Below are 19,936 nucleotides of genomic sequence, written 5' to 3' on the forward strand. Positions count from 1 at the left end.
AGAACTCGACTTCAGTCAGTGCACGGCCCGTTCAAACAGTCTTTATCGTCTTGCAATGGGAATATCTCCCCATGAAATAAAGTACATATTCCCAGTGTAAGGCTGTAAAGACTATTCAAACGGTATTCAAATGGGCCTTGCACTGGCTGAAGCTGATCTCCTCAAACCAAAAGTTTTGGCATGGATTACTACTTTGAAGTTCGAAAGGTTTCAAAATATGGTTTATCACTACAAAGTTTGAATTGGTCCCAATTATGCAATGTCATGCAAACTATATGCAAAATGTCAAAGTACAAAAGTTTTGTGCATGATGCAAGTAAAATGTACAAACACATAAAATTTTGCAAATTTTTACAAAATTACATGAATTGTGTGTCAAATGCAAATATTACATGTAAAGTACGAAATTATGCACCATACATGCATATTATGTGTGAATTGTGTTCTAATATGCAAAACTATGAATAAGGAGGGCCAAAATGCAAGAATGAGCAATTTTGTTTCTGATTTTGATGACTTTAACCATGAACCAAATGGATCCTAATTTTAAAATTGCAAAATCTATATTGGTTCGAGTTTGGATTTCCTACCTACACCTACCTACATAATATTGCAGTCACACATGGAGAATATCTCATCCTCTTACTTGTTATCATGCATAGAGAGATGCTTGGATGTTTCCAATGCATAGAGGTAGTGTTTTGTGGGTAGGCATGGGTAGAGTTTTTGGACACCAGATCTCTTGCCCATGCCTGCCCACAATACACTACCCCCTTGTGAATTGGGAACATCTCCCCTGCATAATACTATGCAGAGGATGAGATGTTCTCCTTGTGTGGCTGCCATAAACGTGGGCAGAGTTCTTGTGGGCAGGAGATATGGACTGAGTTTTTGTGGGTAGGAGATCCTGAGTGGATTGATTCACCAAAACCTCCAAATTCAACCAATTCACTAAAGTTGGGCTTATATCGGGTTGGACCAGCCCTGGGCTATGGTCCAGTTTAGGATTGGACCGGACCGACCCACACCGCACCGGAGTGAAAAGGGGTCGAAAAACGTTGCATGAACCAAATGCCCTCTTGTTCAGTCCTGTCTCGGTCCCTTTTGCCCTAAATCCATTCCCTCTATCCTACTGTTGGTTGCAGAGCGACGGAGAAGAGCGAAGAAGAATAAATGGATACGAAGATGACAGAGGTGACTCAGTTATTCGATCGATTCAAAGCTGCTTCTGTGAGGAATGATCAGGACACCTGCACAAAGCTCCTCTCCCAGCTCAAGGTAACCATCCAACAACAACATTAAGCACAGGAGAAAATTTTATCTGCAGTTGAATACTTTAAGTTTCTAAGAAACCGTAATCATAATCACTGTATTTGCGTCTAGACTGCATCTGTTTTCCTGGCCCTTTCATTTTCTTAGTTGAGTCTGGTTCGGGGTTTTGAGATGTGGAACTTTTCAACTTTAAAGAATTACGCGCCCTGGTTTACTAAAGTAATGGACTAATGAAAGAAAAAGAAATTGTTCGCATGGGAATGTTTATAACCTTCTGAAAGACCTTTCCAGGGTCCACTCTAGGAAGATAGCAATTTGTTTTTGTCGTTATTGTTCCCGGGTTGCTACATCTCTTTACTCCTCCCAAATAGAGCCACATTTCACTAACCTATTATGGAGACGCAGGAGCACTAGCACTGCCATGATACAGTTAATACCGATTAACCTTTTATGTGCCTCCTCATCAAGAAAGAGATGTGCTTATTATCTTGCATGAAGATAGCCCTGTTAGATGAGAATTGTACACTATTTTTTTTTCCATACCTGATATTTAATTCAAAGGTTTACCCTACCTCTTCAAGAATAGGACAAAGAAACAGAAAGAAAATGATGAGGATTATTTGATTTGTTACTGATAAAAAAGGACTGTCTGATTCATTAATATGCAACCAAGATGTGCCAAACATTAGTTGACCTATTGGAAAGGATAAAAGGAGCATTTTATTATGGGGAATGATTATTTGTGGAAAGCTTGTTTAAGCATAAGACAAAGTTGGTATCAGTGTTTTAAAAGCGCAAGGCGCAAAAAAAGTGCAAGGGCCAATTTGCGCCTGAGGCGCAAGGCGCAAGGCGAGGCGTGTGCCTTTTTAAGAAAGGCGCAAAATTACAAATAAAAAGCTAAAAAACCCAAAAAAAGTCAGAAAATTCCAAAAAAATGCCAAAAAATTTAAAAAAATTGAAAAATATTAAACATAATGTTAATAAAAATATAAACTTAAATTTTAAAATAAATGATTTAAAAAACCTATTATCTAAAATTAAAATACATAAACATAGCATGTAAAGTTATTCAAATGAAAATATAAAAACAAAAGCAAACATATAAAGCATTTTCAAGCATGTACAACCCACAATCTCTTTTTTTCCTTAATTGCATTGCTTCAAGTAGTTAATGTGATGTAAAACATATTGCATTCTTAATTCTATGAGTTGCCTTTGTAGCACACCCCTCGAGGCAAGCCCGAACAAGTCTATGTTAGGGTCTGAAGTTCTTATTTCTCACATAAAAAATAATGATTTTACAACTTGTATTGCCTTTTAAGAAGAATTTTTATTGCAATGAATGAATAAACAACATCAGCAAATAGGGGGTTCTCAGAGGCGCAAGGCGCACCAGGCGCGCACCTTTTGAAAGAGGTGCGCCTAGGACCTGGGCGAGGTGCATACCCCAAAATGCGCCTTGCCTGTGCACTTTTAAATCACTGGTTGGTATTTAAATCTAATAATACCAGAGGACATAAAATCCAGAAAATTATAAACATTTTATGCAGTATCGCACCTTTGAAACAACTTCTCTTGAATCAGTCAGGACTTAAGGTATCAGCTTATCCACATCTATGATGTCAGTAATAATAGAATAATCAGGATGCTCAGAAGACTGTAGCAGTGGATAGGGACATAGTTACTTATGGTTATGCCAACAAAAGCCCCTACTAGAATAAATTGGGAATGATGCACTCAACTCAACTTGATTCATCATTTTTTTTTATTTATTTTTATTTTTTTCTTGAGAAAAGGTAACTTTCATTTCAAAAGGAAAGGGAAAGGATGTGCATGATGGGATGTACAATCAAACAAAGGCCTTAACATCAAACAAAACAATAATCCACCCGATAGCTTATATGGGCAAAGTGCTTGCACTATACCAGAAAATCCTTTCTGATCCAGATTTGGCTAAAGATTTAGATGTTTGGTTCAATTCCCTTGGGATCCATCTGAAAACACAATGCAGGGATGCTGAGATTTCTCACATCTCATTAAGAAAATGTGCAAGTTTTCCCACCCAATTGCATTCCTTGAGTCACCTTTGATTGTGAGAGAGTTAATCTGGATGGACTTGGCATTTCTTATGCCCTTGAGAAATGCACGATCCTCTTCTTATGAAGCATCAGTAGAAAGAATTGGTCCGCTGAAGGTCCAAATCAGATTCCTGTCAGAGTTCAAAACAACTCCCTGAATGCCTGCAACTTTGGGCTGGTCAGAGAGACTTTTGAAACTGCCATCAAATTGCGGAATGAAAGCAACCTCAGGCATGGGAAAGAGAGTAGACCCGAGATGGGGATAATGGGGGAAGATTGCATGATCTCTGAGAGATTTCTGTCAAGATCACTATGACTAATTCCTGTGAACATCTTGTTTATCAACATCTAGGAATTAACCAAAGGTAGAATTCTGCCCCTAAGGCCTTCAAAAGAAGTGGTCTTGTCCTAAAAAAAAAATTCTTCTATTATGACCCCCCAACCCACATCAAGTTCCTATGATTGCTTTTCAGTAGTATCTATTCCTCTGCCCCTCCCTACTGCCAAATTGACTAATGAAATCATGAACACAGTTGGGGGGACCCAATAAAAGCTGCACATTATGCACACGGGGTGGGGGGGGGATATAAAGCTTCCCTGTCCTCTTATTTTGGATATTGTCACAAGTGTTAATGTGACCACAAGCAGCCTCTCAAATGAAGGAGATTCTTGGGGGAACTTAGAAAAGCCATATCCATTTGGTTGAAGATTGAAGAACTTGATTCAGCCTACTTGAATTTTGTAGCTGATCCTTAATACTCTAGCTTCTAAAATAAATAAAATGGTATGTCTTAATGAATTATACTATGAAAAAAAAATCTAAACATGCTAGAAGTTTAATTATGTTTTTTTTTTCTTTTATTGGTAGAAACTTAATAAATTTAGCATTTCAGAACTACGCCATTAACATGAAAGTTGTACCCTTGTATGTTTAAGTCCTGCATAGAGTAAATTGTTTAAATGCTAAATATTTGTAGTCACAACTTGACTCAACAAAGCCTTGATCTATTTATATGACAAAACCATCATGTATTAATGAAAGATAATTAACATTTCTAGTCTCAACTCAACTCAACAAAGCCTTTCCCACCAATTTGGAGCATTAACATTTACATGGGGAAAAAAAGAGAATCAAATTTTGAACCATGGCAAAGGTGATTCATGAAAAAGGTGAGAAAAAGATGTTTCTTTACTGCCTTGAGGAGATTCACCCAACTACTGCACATATAAGAAAGAACTATGCCTCTGAGTTGCAATATCAAAAAATTCACTAAATCTTCTCCAACTATCTCTCTTTGATAGATTTCCTCATATATTTTTGCTTGGCATCAATTTATAAACAAGGTGAAGGTTTCTTCTCTTGTTATCGACGTCTGTACTAACTTATGTTACTTTCAGGTCTTGTTGACAGGATTTAAAAGCCTTCCACCACTGTTTGAAGAGTCACCAGATGCCATTTATGAATTGACAATAGCAAGTAACTTTCTTAATTTAACCTTGTTTATTGTCTTTTGCTTACATTGTTATATGGTGTTTTTAACTGTTATTGAGAATGTATTTGTGTTGATAGTAGCTCTACTATTGAGATATTGTTTCAAGTGTCTTTCACTCTAATAGGGGTTTATTGGTCATTTATAATATTCTTAATTGAACTTTTTTTTTCTTTTTGATAGGTAACTGTTAGTGGAATTTTTTTTTTAATTTAATTTCTCACATAACATAATTCACCCAATTAGACTAATAACTGTTTTTTTTTTGTTATTTGGGTAGGCTTCATTCAGGAAATCATGTAGATGTTCCCTTAATTACATCTCTATTAGGGGTAGAGAAAACTTTTTGATTCAGATTCAGAAGTACAAATGAATTGACTAAACTAAGTATCGTTTTTTTACAGAATCTTCCTTTGAAAATTCTGGTATATATTCCCTCATTGTTTGAGAGAAAAATCAGCAAATAAATAAACAAACTTTTTATACATAACAAGTAAATAGGTATCATGAATAGTCATATTTCATCAATAAGGCTACAAATGGTCTTTAATTGTGGTTATGTGCATTATCATGGTGTGAAGAACCATAATCAACCAAGTTTTATAACAAGGTTGTAGATGTTTTTCCCCCTCACCAGGGGAAAATAGGAAAGATCATTTAACTAAGTGGGAGGTGGTGTGTAGGATTAAAGAGGAAGGGGGCTTGGGATTAGGGAACTTAATTCAGAAAAATGCAGCCTTACTGGAGAAGTAGCTGTGGAGGTGGCCTTTAGAGAGAGTCAGCTTGTGGCATGAGGTGATTGGAAGCATACATGGATGCTCAGAGATTGGATGGGATGCTGGTCTATCAAGGTGGGCAACTTCGACAACCCCTTGGAAGGCAGTGCATAATATTCTTCCTCAGTTATATCAGGTATGATGTGTGTGATGGCAACTCTGTCTTTTGGGAGGACACTTGGGTTGGAGATGTCCCCCTGAAAACCCTTTTCCCTTGTTCTCTGTTTTCTGGTACAAAAAAGTTGTTTCCAAATTTTGCTCCTCGTTGTAAACCCTTTGGGCTCCTACATGGGATTTTGGGTTCCGTAGAGGCTTAAGGGATAAGGAGATTGAGTGCTTAGTCAGTTTACTCTGCCTTCTTGAGAAAGCTTATTTGAACCCCTCTGAACCTGACAAAAGAATTTGGACACCTCGATCAAAAGGATTTTTCTCTTATGCTTCTTTTTTCAAATCCCTTTGTTGTTCTAACCCTCAATAGGCCTTCCCTGTTAAGGAAGTTTGGCGCAGACCTGTATTCCCTAAGATTTTGGCTTTTTATTGGGAAGTGTACTATGGGAAAGTAAATACCTTGGACAATCTACAAAAGAGAAGACCTTTTCTCTATATTTTCCCCAACTGGTACATCCTTTGCAGATCTCAGAGTGAGGACTATTATCATTTGCTAATTTCTTGTTCCTTTACTGCAGAGTTATGGGATTGTCTTCTCTCTTTGTTTGGGAGAAGTTGGAACTTTCCAGCAGATTTAAGATTGCTTTTTGATCCCTCTACTTTTGTTTGGCAGCAGAAAAGGGGTAAAATCATGTGGAGGTGTGCAAGAGCTGCATTGATATGGGCAATTTGGGAAGAAAGGAATGCTAGAACTTTTTTGGAGAAGGAAAGGAACCTTCAAGAAATTGAGGATTGTGTCTTGGTTTGGGTGATTCATTGGCTGAAATCTTTGGACTTGTTCCACCAATTCTCCTTTAATGACATTTGGAGGAATTGGGAAGTAGTGGGAAGTTGTTCATTTTCCAAGACTAAAGTGAGAACAAGCTGGTCATCACCTCCTGCAGGCTTCTTGAAGTTGAATTTTGATGGAAGTAGTCTAGGAAACCTAGGCCCCTCTAGGTTAGGTGGGGTATTGAGGAATGAAGTTGGGAATGTGATACTTATCTTCTCATGTCCTTTACGAGTGGGAGACTCTACTAGAGCAGAATTGTTTGCTGCCCTACAAGGTGTATAGTTTGTTGCTCAATTAGGGGTGGAACAGCTAATATTTGAAGGTGACTCAAAGTTGTAATAAGCTGGTTGCAGAACTCATAGTTAGTAGTTTGGTGCTTCAGGAATGAAATTAAAAAGTTTAAGGTCCTGACAAGAAACATGGACCTAAGAATACAATGGGTGGAAAGATCAGCAAATGCTATGGCGAACTGTCTAGCCAAACAAGGGGCAACTAAGGATTTTTTGTATTGGGCACAACTATAACATACTGTTTTTGTTTTCTTCTTTAGTGGAGAGGTCGCAGATCGCGCCTCTCCAAGGGCTGCTTGTATGTGCTAATATTTCCAAATTAATAAAAGGTTTCTATTTATTGATAAAACAAAATACTTCTTATATATGTCTTCTGCTATGTATCCTTCTTCCTCTCTCTTTTATCTTTACTCTTAAGAAAGGAAATAGAGAGAAACAAACCATCTACAACTAGGTGCTTTTACTTGGTTGATTATGGTCCCTCTATCAAGACAATTTAGGGATTAAGCCATTTACATTCTAATTCCCAAGGGCTGATTATGGTTCCCTTCAAATGAAAATGAAGAACAAAGGGATAAAATCCGTCTATAATCAAATATTCAACTTGATTGACTACCCTTGTATACAAAATCCAAAGGATTAAGACTTTCTACAGTCAAAATTTCATTTGATTGACTACAAATTATTGTGAAGAAAGGAGTGAGAAGGAAATCTTCTTTGTATCAAAAGGAAAAGAAAGAGAGAAATGTATTGTTGTAGATTTTCTCAATTATATTTTTTTCTTCTCATTCTTGTACACTTGATGTAAAAGAAATGCTAATGAAAAGTTCTTTTTTAAGTACTCTGTTGTTCTTTTCTTTTGTTCTATCCTTTCATTTCTCCAAGTCAAAATCAAAAGGTGTTCTCTACTTTCTTGTGGAGATGTAATTAAGGGGAACAATCCACATGATTCCCTGAATGGGCCTTATCCAGAATAATAAAAATTCAATCACTTGATTGAGTGAATTATGTTGCATGACAATTTATTAAAATTTTCACACCAACACTTGTGATGCCTCTCATATTGGGATTGGAGGAACTCTTTGCCAAGAGGGTCACCTAGTGGCTTTCTTTAGTGAGAAACTTAATGAAGCCAAGCAAAAAGTACAGCACCTATGACAAGGAATTCTATGCTGTAGTGCAAGCCTTGAAGTACATTAGTTCTCAAAAGAGGTTAATCAACGGCATGTCAAATGGGTGGCATTCCTTAAAAAGTACAATTTTGTGATCAAACACAAGGTTGAGAAGGAGGATAAAACAGCTGATGCACTTAATTGAGTGGTCTATATTTTCTCTACTATGGCAGTACAGGTGGGAGGTTTTGGTTTGCTCAAAAGAGACTACCTTACATGTTTCAGCATTGTCTATGCAGATTTGCAGTCAAGATAGCAAGCAACATACCCAAAGTTTTCATTACATGATGGGTTTCTCTTCAAAGAGATCCATCTTTGTCTACCCAATACCTCACTTAGGGAAGAGATAATTTGGGAATTACATGCAGTGAGTGTTGTAGGTCATTTCGGAAGGACAAAACTATTGCCATGGTTGAAGATTGTTTTATTGGCCATGACTCAAAAAGGGATGTAGCTAAGGTTATCAAGTGGTGCTGTGTATGTCATCTAGCAAAGGGAAGGAAACAAAATATTGGTTTGTACACTCCATTCCCCGTTTGACATTTTTCCTAGCATGACCTTAGCATGGATTTTGTGCTAGGTCTCCCTAAGACTCTATAGGGGCATGATTCCATCTATGTTGTGGTCATCGCTTCTCAGAAATGGCTCATTTCATTCCTTGTAGCAAGACATCTAATGTTGTATACATTGCACACTATTCTTTAAGGAAGTTATGCGCTTGCATGGCGTACACAATACTATTTGTTTTAGATAGAGATGCCAAATTTATGAGTTACTTTTGGAGGACTCTTTAGCGTATGTTGAATACTAAGTTGAAGTTCTCTTCAACTTTTCATTCTCAAACCGATGGTCAAACTGAAGTTATGAATAGAAGCTTGGGAGATTTACTACATTGTTTGGTGAGTGACCATGCTACACAGTGGGATTTGGTGTTGCATACAACTGGATTTGCCTACAGTAGCTCCGCGAAAAGAGGTACAAGTCGCAACCCCTTTGAGATAGTGATGGGAGTTCAGCCTAAGAAACCGAAAGACCTAGTTCCTTTGCCATTAGAAGCTAGACCAAGTGCTGATGAAAAAAATTTTGCTAACTGCATCAAGGAGATCCATGATGAAGTTAGGAGGAAGATTGCAACCACCAATGAAGCCTATAAGTCCTGTGCTGACCTATGACCTAGGTTTATTGATTTTAATGAAGGGGACATCGTAATGGTACGAATCAGGCCTGAATGTTTCCCTAAAGGTGTTTACAAGAAGCTCTGTTCAAGAAGTTCCAGCCCTTTTAAAATAGAGAAGAAAATTAGCTCTAATGCTTAATTGCTTGTGTACTTGATTTGCCGAAGGATATGGGTAGAGTAATGTGTTCAATATGGAGGATTTAATGTTGTAGCTTGGTGATGCAACCATTATGGACCAGCCCATGGGTTGCTTACCACATTCCCCCATTTCTAAGGAAGAGATTGAAGATGTTATTGATGATCAAATGTTTCAACACGGCATAGGGGATATCACAAGTTTCTTGTCAAATGGAAAGGCCTTCCTCTCCCTGATTGCATGATGCTTATTTGGCATCATTAAATGATGTGGGGCCCACATGGGAGCTATGTTAGTAGTGGATCAACTTGGGAAAACCCTAGAGTCTTCAATCCACCTTAAGATGCTCTTTGTGTGGTTGATGCTTGACAGGACTTATTTGACTTTCTTATATTTATGGGTAGTAAGGGTATTTTTGTAATTTTGCATGCTGGGGGGAGGGTTATGTTTGGGAGCAGTTCTTAGTCTAAATTCCCCTTTGTTTGGCTTTATATTTGTAATTGTTCGGGGGCAGATTAGTCTAATCTAGCTTCTTTTTGTAAGTGGCTCGTTGGGCTTCCTTCTTATTAAGCTTGTAAGGCTCATTTGGAGGATAGTTTTTGTTAATGAACAAAGAAAGTTCTTTATAGAATTTGGTTTGAAGTTGGGGGGTGTAATTTCCCTCACCCTTAGGTATGATTGCCTATGGCTTTCATCTAATTTCCATCTCTTCTCTTCTCTTCTTTCTTTGTTAGTTCTTTGTTTTGTGCTACACATGTAGACCTAAGTTGGTTGCAAGAATAGTGTTGAATCACAAAGATCCTGCATCAAGTTTGGTAGTTGGGAATGCATGTGGGAGATTCAGGTTTGTTGATCCAAGAACAAGCTCTTGGTGGAACCTTGTTCCTGCACATGTTTTGGTTGAGGTGATAGAAATCTATTGGGTGCCTTCGTCTCTGTTACTTTGCTCTGTTGGGGGGGGGTACTTTGATCTAATACTTGTTGAAGGGTCTTATTCATTAAGGTGGATAAAAAATATGACTTTGTGGAAGGTGGAAAGCAGCAAGGTTTATCAGTACTCTGGTAAGATTGGTTGGATGTCGAATGGTCATCTTGTAGAGGGTGGAGCAGATGTCGAAGATGAGAGTATTTTGGGAAATAAAGTTAAAGTTGTTGGTAGTGGGGGTGGTTCGTTGGGTCTTCTTGAAAATCTAGTTTTAAGTGTTTGAAGAGATGTGGAGAGTGTGGGGTTCGATTTTGATGTTCCAGTTGGTTTTGTATGTTGAGGATTGAGGGTCTAGTCTTGTTTGTTTCTTTGGCATTTGTAATTTTTTTCCTGGGTTTCGGGCTGCTCATCAGATATTTCTTTTGTTATGGGGTGGGGTTCAGGTATGAAGATAATTTTGTTTTTCCGGATGGGGTTTGTGTAATTGTTTTTTTTTTTTTTTTGATAATTGGGTTTGTGGAGTTGTTCTTTCTTGGGATTGTTCCTATTGGGGTTTTCTTTGGTCTTTGTTGGTTAATTGCTTATCATTTCTTCGTAATCTCCTTTTTATGTTTAATAATATTTTCTTTTTTATTTACTTTAGAAAGAAAAGTAGACTGAGATGGTTTGGTCATTTGTAGAGAAGACCATTTACCGTTAGAAGAAGTGGATCTGCTACAAGTTGAAGGGGCTAGAAGAGCTAGGAACAGACTGAAAATGACTTGGGTGGTAGTAAGAAGTGATTTAAGTGCTTGTAATTTAATGATGGATATGACACTGAACAGAATGAAATGGTAAAACAGGATTCATGTAGCCAACCCCATATGGTTGGAACAAGACTTGGGTGATGATTTGATGGGAGTTCCCATCACACCTTTATCTGCATCCTAGTCGGAAACCATGAGAAAGCAGTTTCCAGATGAAGAGACTGATTCTTGGGTAAATAGGAGCTTACAAAATTTTTTCCACTTTCGAGACTCCTCAGATTTGATTGTCCTGCTCAGGCTCAGCTAGTAATAACCCGATAAACTGGTTTGATAAATTTTCATTTCAAATGGGGGTAATTTTTCTCTTGGTTCCGGAGAAATACTTTCATGTTCTCTAAACCATGTGAACTTAAACTGAACTTTGAATAATATAACCATGATTGTTGCCAAAGATGATGAATGAATGGTTTCAATTTTTCCTATACCTGTTCTATTTTCTTGGTGAAGTCAAGTCCTTTGAGGGTATGATGTTCACTATTTCTAATGTTCCTGAAACTTAGTATGCATACTAAATGACTACTTAATATTATCAGAGGTTCTAAAGCAGTAAGGCCTCTAATTAATAAAAAAAGTGTCTGTGTGCATTTACTTGCATTCATATTTCTAATTATATTCCCCTTCTAATGTTTATTTGTGTGACTGAGAATTTTCAGGGGATATATATGAACATGCTGTAGTTCTTAGTGTGAAGACAGAGGACCAAGATGCCTTTGAGAGGGATTTCTTCCAACTGAAACCTTATTATACAGATGCTGGGTAACTTTCTGTTGGCTTTTATCAAGGAAACAAAAAAATGAAGTTAATTATACATCTTTAATTCTTCAAAGTGATATACTCCTTGACTGTTCCACAATGCATTTTGTTTATGTTGGACTTTATCATCACTAAATCTTTACCTTCCATCTTTTATAAGCTCTTAGAAAAGTAGTTCTTCTGTTGCTGGAACAGGCACCGTTTACCACCATCGCCGCAGCAGTACCCAATTTTGGGCCTTAATCTTCTTAGACTCCTCGTGCAGAACAGAATAGCGGAGTTTCACACTGAACTGGAACTGCTTTCAGCCACCACCTTGGAGAATCCTTGTATTAAGCATGCTGTGGAATTGGAACAATCTTTCATGGAAGGGGCTTATAATCGCGTTTTGAGTGCAAGACAGACAGTGCCACATGAGACTTACGTTTATTTCATGGATCTCCTTGCAAAGACAGTCAGGTAATATACTATACATGCATATTGAATTAGGAAATGTAAGGTGTCCATTGAGTACAATTGTATAAACAAACAACAATCCAATGGCATACTGGTGAATGTGTTACATTTGAGGGTGTAGATTTTGTAAGGTAGTCTGATTTATTGCATTCTTTCTGGGTGAAAAGGTAGGGCTGCAAATAGATTAGATCAAGATGGATATACCTAGATCCCAATTTGATTCATTAATATTCAGATTTTAATCAAGTCTTACTTGCCAGATTTTTATTGAATTCTAATCAAATTCAGAATGCAATTGAATTTTGAATAGCATTAATAAGTTAAACTAAAAGTAATATTATGTATATTTTTTTATTAGTACCAAAAAAGATTTTATTAATAGAAGAAAAAAGTAATATTATGTATTATTAATAAAATGAACTAGAATCGATTGCTATTGTGTAATGGATCGTATATGGGTCACCCTTAACTGGATTGAATTCAAATTTGAGTTCGAGAAACAGATAAATTTTACAGCCTTATCAAAAGTTAAAAGGAAAATTACAGGGAGGTACCTTGCACTTTTGGGGTAGTGATACTTTAAGGGCTTCAACTTCCACTTGCAACCTATCAACATTCAACTCCAGCCGTTAGCATCCCGTCACTTATCTGGAGCACATGATGTCATGTGAGCCTTGGAACATTTAAAAATCCCAAAACTACCTTTGCATGTTTCATGAAACTGTTTCTCCCTCTCCTTTATTGGGTCTCTAAAACCCTAGTTCTTAAACCCTTTCCTTCCCATTTTCTTTCTCTGTGTTGAACGAATAGGGTGTTGAAGCAACACAACAATCTGTGCATTAACCATGTCCATTTCTGTCATTTTGCAATTTTATTCTCTCAGCTACTCAAACCGTGAATGGGCATTTTGGTAGATTTACAACTCACTGTAACATCTGCAGTGAATTTTCACTTGAGTATTGATTTCTGAAAGTACAGTGTACATCGTTGTCGCAAGTGAAAGTTGAGGCCCTTAAGTGTCACTACCTCCAAAGTACAGGGTACCACCCTGTAATTTCCTCAAAATTAAAGAAAAATTAGAGGGACAATTTTTCAAAGACCTGATAAACGAGTGTCATCATCTGCTAAGTTCATTCTCTGATGTTGATAGTGTACTATATTGGCATGGTTACCTTGGTCTGTGGGTTCCAGCTCCACTTCTACATTTCATGTTAGCCATAAGTAGGAGAATTCTATTAATAGATGTTACATGTGGATGCGGTGCACTACACATATGCTGATGATACTAATGTCCTAAACACCATTTTGGAAGCTACCAGCATACCTGAACTTTGATTCTGTTGTTTGGAGTGGATTTTTCTTGGCTAACTCCCATGAAATTACAATTGCAGTCTGATCTTATACTCTCACACTGAATGCTTTAAGTTTTCAAAGTGCCAAGGTGAACCTAGGTGATAGGGGGTTCCTAGTTGCCTAGGCGATGGAGTTTTTTATAACAAAATTTATAAATCTCACATTAATTCCCTATGCTTTATAATAATCAGCAGTAACCTCTGACTTATAATTACCATAGTCCTCAAGAAATAAGTATAAGTGTCATATAAGAACATAGAAAATCAACATATTTATGAGAAGAAAAAGAAGAAAGAAAAGAAAATATAGGGGCTGGGCCCTTGTTTTTATCCCAGGAAGAGGAGGAATATTAGTAATATAATAATAATTATTAATATAATAATGACAATGATAATTATTATATATAATAATGACAATGATAATTAATATAATAATGACAATGTTAGTATATTTGAATTGTAATGTAAACTGAGAGGCTGTTCTCAGTCTTTGCTCCCTTCTGGGAGGCCCTTTGTATGGTTCTGATTTCTATTTAATAAATTTACCTTACCTTTTTCAAAAAAAATTATTATATATTATAATAATTAATATAATAATAAGAATGATAATGATAATTCCTTGGTTGTTATTGTGATTGGATAAAAACTTCAAGTTCTTTACTTATCAGTTCAGGTTTTGAAGTTGTAAAGGGTTCAATACTACATCACCAACTTGTGTTTTAATTGAACCCGAACAGATAATAAAATTATAGAAAGTAACTAGTATAAGAATTATAAAAATGTTATAAACCCTCAAAATGAATAATTTGGTGTAATAATATCTTTTCTAATATTATAAATATCATAGAATAAAAATATAAAAATACTATGTAGCACCTTATACAAAAGTATATAGGTGCTTGGGTGAGGTGATCCTCCAAGGGTGCCTTGTTGCTCAAGTGTAACCTTGACAACTATTAGGCCAGCTTTTATTAGTGAAAGCCTAAGTAACATCTATTTGGTAAAAGAATGGTTGGATTAGAAGAATGCAGAAACTCAGAAAGTTATATGTTCCTTATAGAGAGCCCTAGGGCTGATACAGAAGCTTCAACTCAAAGAAAAAAAAATAAAATAAAACTGGTTTATATATCATGAAGGTGCCAATGGATGCAAATTTTGTACATTTGTTACCTGCATGTTTGCTCCATGGGGACCTTGGACTTGTATATTATTTCAAATTTAGGTGTTCTGATATTGTAATAGTAGTGGTCTTTGGTCACTTGGATTTCAATTCTAGGAAGTTTTATTTATTTATTTTCTTATTCCTAAATTTAGTCCAGGTAGACAGAGTGGATAACTTTTATTAAATAATAAAATCATGATATATCCTAAAGGTGGGATTGCACTTAAAATAAAATGAAGATTAGCTCAATTTGTAGCACAGCCAACCTATTAAATGTTTAGAATGCTTGACTTATCAATTTGGTTTAGACATAGTTGTCAAGGCAATGCCTAGGTGACAAGGCGCTCTTGGAGGGTTGCCTTGCTCAAGTGCCTACGTATTTTTGCATAAGGCACATAATTTTCAAGGCTCCAAGGCAAAGCTAAGCGATAGGAGGGCCTTGTTGGCTGTTTTTTTTTTTTATTAGAAACGGTAACTTTCATTAGACAGATTAAGAGAAATACACTGTCACCACCCAGTTAAGGGTGTTTACCCCAAGAAAAGTGCTTTCTGATTACAGAACAGCCCAAAACAAGTTTTCCCTAAAAGTTCCTTTCTTTGCAAGGGTGTTGGCTAGTCCATTCGCTGACCTCCTTGTCCACTTGAACAGTGCCCCAACCTCCCTTGCTAAGCAGTTTATTTCCCTCATGAATTGTCGATGTGCCCAAGCCCCCAAGTTATGTGACTGCAACCACCCAATTAATAGTTTAGAGTCCCCTTCTACCTCAATCTGGTGTAAGCCTTATTGTTTAGCCAGCCTTAGACCTTGTAGCAAGGCCATAATCTCTGCTCTCAAAGAGTCTCCATTACCTATTGGACCTGAATACAGTGCAACCAGTCTGCCCTCCCTGTCTCTGAAGGCTCCTCGCACCCCAGAGGGACCCGGGTTTCCTAAGGAGCGAGCTCCCATCGAAGTTCTGCTTCACCCATTGATGTGCAGGAGGGATCCATTGCTCCTTTAACACAGACCTCAATGAAGAAGAGTTTGCCACACAGTGTACCATCCTCTAAACAAATCATCAGCTGAATAATCTTTAGATAAAGGGGATGCTTTAAGCCAATGAATGACCTTGGTAGATATGCAGTCAATGATTTTCTCCTTAGATCTTTCAGAATCCTGGAAGATCCTATTGTTTCTTTCTTCCCAGATTGACCACAAAACAGCTGCTCTTTTTGTCCTCCACATTGCTCTCCCCTTCTTCTTTGGAGGTCTAAAGAAGTTTGGATCAAAGAGTCTTACTACATCCGAAGGAGGGCGCCTTGTTGGCTGTTGCCTAGTCACCTAGGCAGGCGCCTAGGTAATGGAATTTTTACATAGAAACCATGAATCCTGGGAGTATTCCCTAGATTCTATAGCAACCAGCAACTACTTTTCGTTGATAATTATCTATGAACTTCATAAAAAAGGTATAAGCTTCATATTAAAACATAGAAAATCAACATATTTATGAGGAGAAAAAAGAAGAAAGAAAAGAAAATTCAGAAAATATAGGGGCTGAGCCTCTATTATTGTCTAGGAAAAGGGAAAAAAGGGGTGGATGTTGTCATTGTTGACGATGATGATAAAGATAAGCAATGTGTTGGACAGAATTTTAAGTTCTTCCTTGCATAGGGTTCATGTTTTGAAGTCTTTGAGTGTTCAAGACAGTATACACCAACATGTGTGTTGATTGTTGATTGAACCCTAACAAATAAGAAAATAATAAAAAGAAACTAGTATATAAATCCATAAAATGAATGTTTTAGTTTAATAATATCTATTTAATTATTATAATATTAAAAAACAAAGAATATAAAAGTGTTTCATAGCAGTATGTACATAATAGGTAGACGATTAAGTGAGGTGACCATCCGTGTGTGCTTTGATAGCTATGATAATGCACTTCATAGTTACTTATCAAAAAAAAAAAAAAATAGTGCACCACATAGTTACTTATACTGTTTTCTTTTTATTATTTTCTTATTTGTTTGGCACACAAGTCGGTGACATAGTCTTGAATCCTCTAAGATTTCAAAACCTTAACTGACATGGAAGAACTTGAAGATTTTATCCTCAATACACAAGAACAATTGATGAATGGTTTTTTTTCTTTCTTTCTTTATTTATTTTTTCTGGCGGAAATAAAGGATCCACCCCTTTACCTTTTTGTTTTCTAAAGCTACTGAAGCTACTGTTACCTGTATTTTGCACTTCAACTTTAGGTGCTGAAGCCTATGCTAACAATATTTTCTTATGTGTTTTTGAACTTCTTCTTTTTCAGGGATGAAATAGCAGGATGCAGTGAGAAGGCATATGATTATCTCTCAATTAGTGATGCAAAGCAGATGCTCATGTTCTCTTCTGAACAAGAGTTATCTGAATATATAACTGAGGTAGATAGTTTAAACATCTTGACTCGTGCATTTTATATTTTTCCCTTCTGCCCTTCAGAATACTCTACTTGTCAATATAAGCATTTTATATTGCTTATGTTGACCATTTTTCTTGCTTTTTTTATGTAGGACAAGGTAGGGGTCCTACAAATTCCAGATCTATGTTGGGATTTGTGGGGTGGAGGGGCTATAGGTGCTTAAGGATGGGAAAGCACGTAGGCAGTTTTCTGTCCATCATAGAATGAGCAAGAAATGAGAGAGTTCACTTTTTTTTTTACAAGTAACAGAAATTTTCATTAAAGATTAATATGGAGATTACAAGTAGATAAAAGAGGAGATAAGAGACCTTATCCACAACACCCATAAGAATAATTGCAATTTAGCCCAAAACATGTTATTCCTCTGATGGGCACACCTCCAGGCCCATCACTAGCACTTGGCCCACTTGCATGATCCCTATCCGGAGATATCAGAAGACCTACGTGAGAGCAAAGATTTAAAATGTCGGTGTCGGTGGAAATGTCTGTCATCCAAGTATAGGAAACATGTTAGAAATATCGGAACTATCGTATGGAAATATAATAAAAACTATATACATGGTGGAAACATTGTAAAATATGCAAAAATATAAAATGATATTTTATGAAATGATAAAAGAAGCATGGGGACACCTTTTTCAATTATTATCTCGTTCCAAATCATTGAACAAAGCTAAGAAACTAAGGTTATAGACAAAACTTTTAAAGTTGTGTGAACCTTAAGATTCAAGACTACATGACATAATGAGTTCAAAGAAAATTTGAACTTGTAGAAAATATAAATGATTCTTGTAGATCAACCAAATAATCTATTACACAAATAAAAACTAATATTTAACTTCATGTTTAAAATGAATATGGAACTGGTTCAAAGTGGTAATCAGGTGCCTTAGGTAGGCATTAACTAATAACTTTGATGCTCTACATATCTACAATATTGTCACCAAATTATGTTATAATACTATTCTTTGTACTCCACACAGTGCTGCTTGTGTTCACTAGGGAATATGTAGATTCCAATAAAATTTAGTGTCAGTACCCATGATAATGGAAATATGTCGTGGAAATATTAGGAAATTTATGGACATTTTAAATCGTGCGTGAGAGGATCATGCCAACAAGTTAGTTACAGCTGAGAGGCTTTCTGCATAATGTAATCCCTATAAATGATCATATAGAGAATAAAAGAGATTTTCTTTTGAGTGCTTCAACCCTATTCATCTTCTTCTTCTTCCTTTATTTGAACTTTGTAGGAGGACCAAACTCTCTCTCGAAGCTCTTGTGATAGGCAGTTCCTATCAACTAGAATGAGAACTTCGATTGGGGCAACCCAATGGTGAGTACTAGATCTGCTTCCATTGAGGAGTGTATTGATCAAATTGAGGGGGAACTTCACAAGTTCTTAGGCGACATGAATGAAATTAAAGCTACTCTGTGGTCTTGATCAAACTCAAGAAGTTAACCATTTGTGAGAGCAAAGACGACGAAGAGGAAGGTTCTAGCCAAACAATTCTAGCCAAACAAGTAGTCAGAAGTGGTGGGGTGACACCATGGAAATAGATGAAATTGGTCTTTTCAAACTACTCTAGTGAGGATCCTGAGCTTTGGATCTTTAAGGATGAATGGTACTTTGAATATTGTGAAACTCCTGGCAACTAGAGGGTTCCAATTGCTGCTATCCATTTGGAAGGAGAGGCAATTCTCTAGTTTCACTGGTTTCGTCAGTCATACCCACAAGTGACTTGCGCGGGTTTCACAGAAGTCCTCTATGTGCTATTCAGACCTATTGGCTTCAAGGATTATGACAAGCACCTTTCAAAATTGCGCCAAACAAGGTTGGTTAGAGATTATCAATTAAGTTTAAGTGTCTATTGACTTGAGTATAGGGGTGGCCGGTAAAGGCCCTATTAGGTTGCTTCGTTAGGGGGTTGAAGGATGAGATAAAGGTGGAGGTGAAGGCTCTGCAACCCACCTCCATTATGGTTGCTATAGGCCTGGTCCGTCTGTATGAAGAGAAGTTGGGCTGACTTAAGAGGCTATTGGGTAAATCTCAGGGTCCCATAATTAAGACCCCACCTTTACCCCAACTTATAGAAGACAAAAGGGCCCAAATCTAACTCCATCTATCCCAACTAAATTGGAAACCTAGGGCCTCGGACCCAATGTTCCTTTCAAGAAATGAACATGGGTGGAGGTGCAAGCCCGACAAGGTAAGTGCCTATGCTACAAGTGTGATGAGAGGTTCGACCTAGGGCACAAATGTAATACCTAACAAGTGTCTCCTTTAGATCAATGGGCCAAGGGAAGAAGAAGCCCAAGAAATTGCAACCCCTAAAGAAACTCAAGCCAATTTGGGTGTGATATTTGGTCTAGGCCCACCAAGGTATCTCTACAAGCCCTCACTGAGCTCACATCCCCTCAAACTATGAGAGTTGAACTACCTTAAGGGATGGGTGGTATCCATCTTGGTGGATAGTGGCAGCACCATGAACTTTATTTCGGAGAATGTGGCACTACTTCTAGGTTTAATCGTTAGGCCCACCTTCAAGTTCAATGTTCAAGTTGCCAATGGCACCTTACTACCTTGTGAAGGGATTTGCAGTGGCTTGGAACTCAATATACAAGGGGAAGATGTCCAAGTAGATCTCTACACATTGGTCTTTAGTGGGGATTACGTCGTGCTAGGGGTCCAATGGTTACC

At 37.1% G+C, this 19,936-nt stretch overlaps 1 protein-coding gene across 1 annotated transcript in view; it reads left to right on the forward strand.

The window, feature by feature from the left end:
- The first annotated feature begins 1,054 nt into the window (after positions 1-1,054).
- Positions 1,055-19,936, forward strand: part of LOC104599145 (26S proteasome non-ATPase regulatory subunit 8 homolog A-like) — a 38,942-nt gene continuing 20,060 nt past the window's right edge. The window contains exons 1-5 of the mRNA XM_010261543.3: positions 1,055-1,278; positions 4,749-4,827; positions 11,716-11,818; positions 12,011-12,274; positions 17,086-17,197. Of these exons, the coding sequence (XP_010259845.1) occupies positions 1,174-1,278; positions 4,749-4,827; positions 11,716-11,818; positions 12,011-12,274; positions 17,086-17,197 (663 nt within the window). The 5' untranslated portion in view covers positions 1,055-1,173. The remainder of the gene's footprint in view (positions 1,279-4,748; positions 4,828-11,715; positions 11,819-12,010; positions 12,275-17,085; positions 17,198-19,936) is intronic.

This window comes from Nelumbo nucifera, chromosome 2 (genome assembly GCF_055504915.1).
Source record: "Nelumbo nucifera cultivar China Antique chromosome 2, China Antique-T2T, whole genome shotgun sequence".
Classification (NCBI taxonomy): domain Eukaryota; kingdom Viridiplantae; phylum Streptophyta; class Magnoliopsida; order Proteales; family Nelumbonaceae; genus Nelumbo; species Nelumbo nucifera.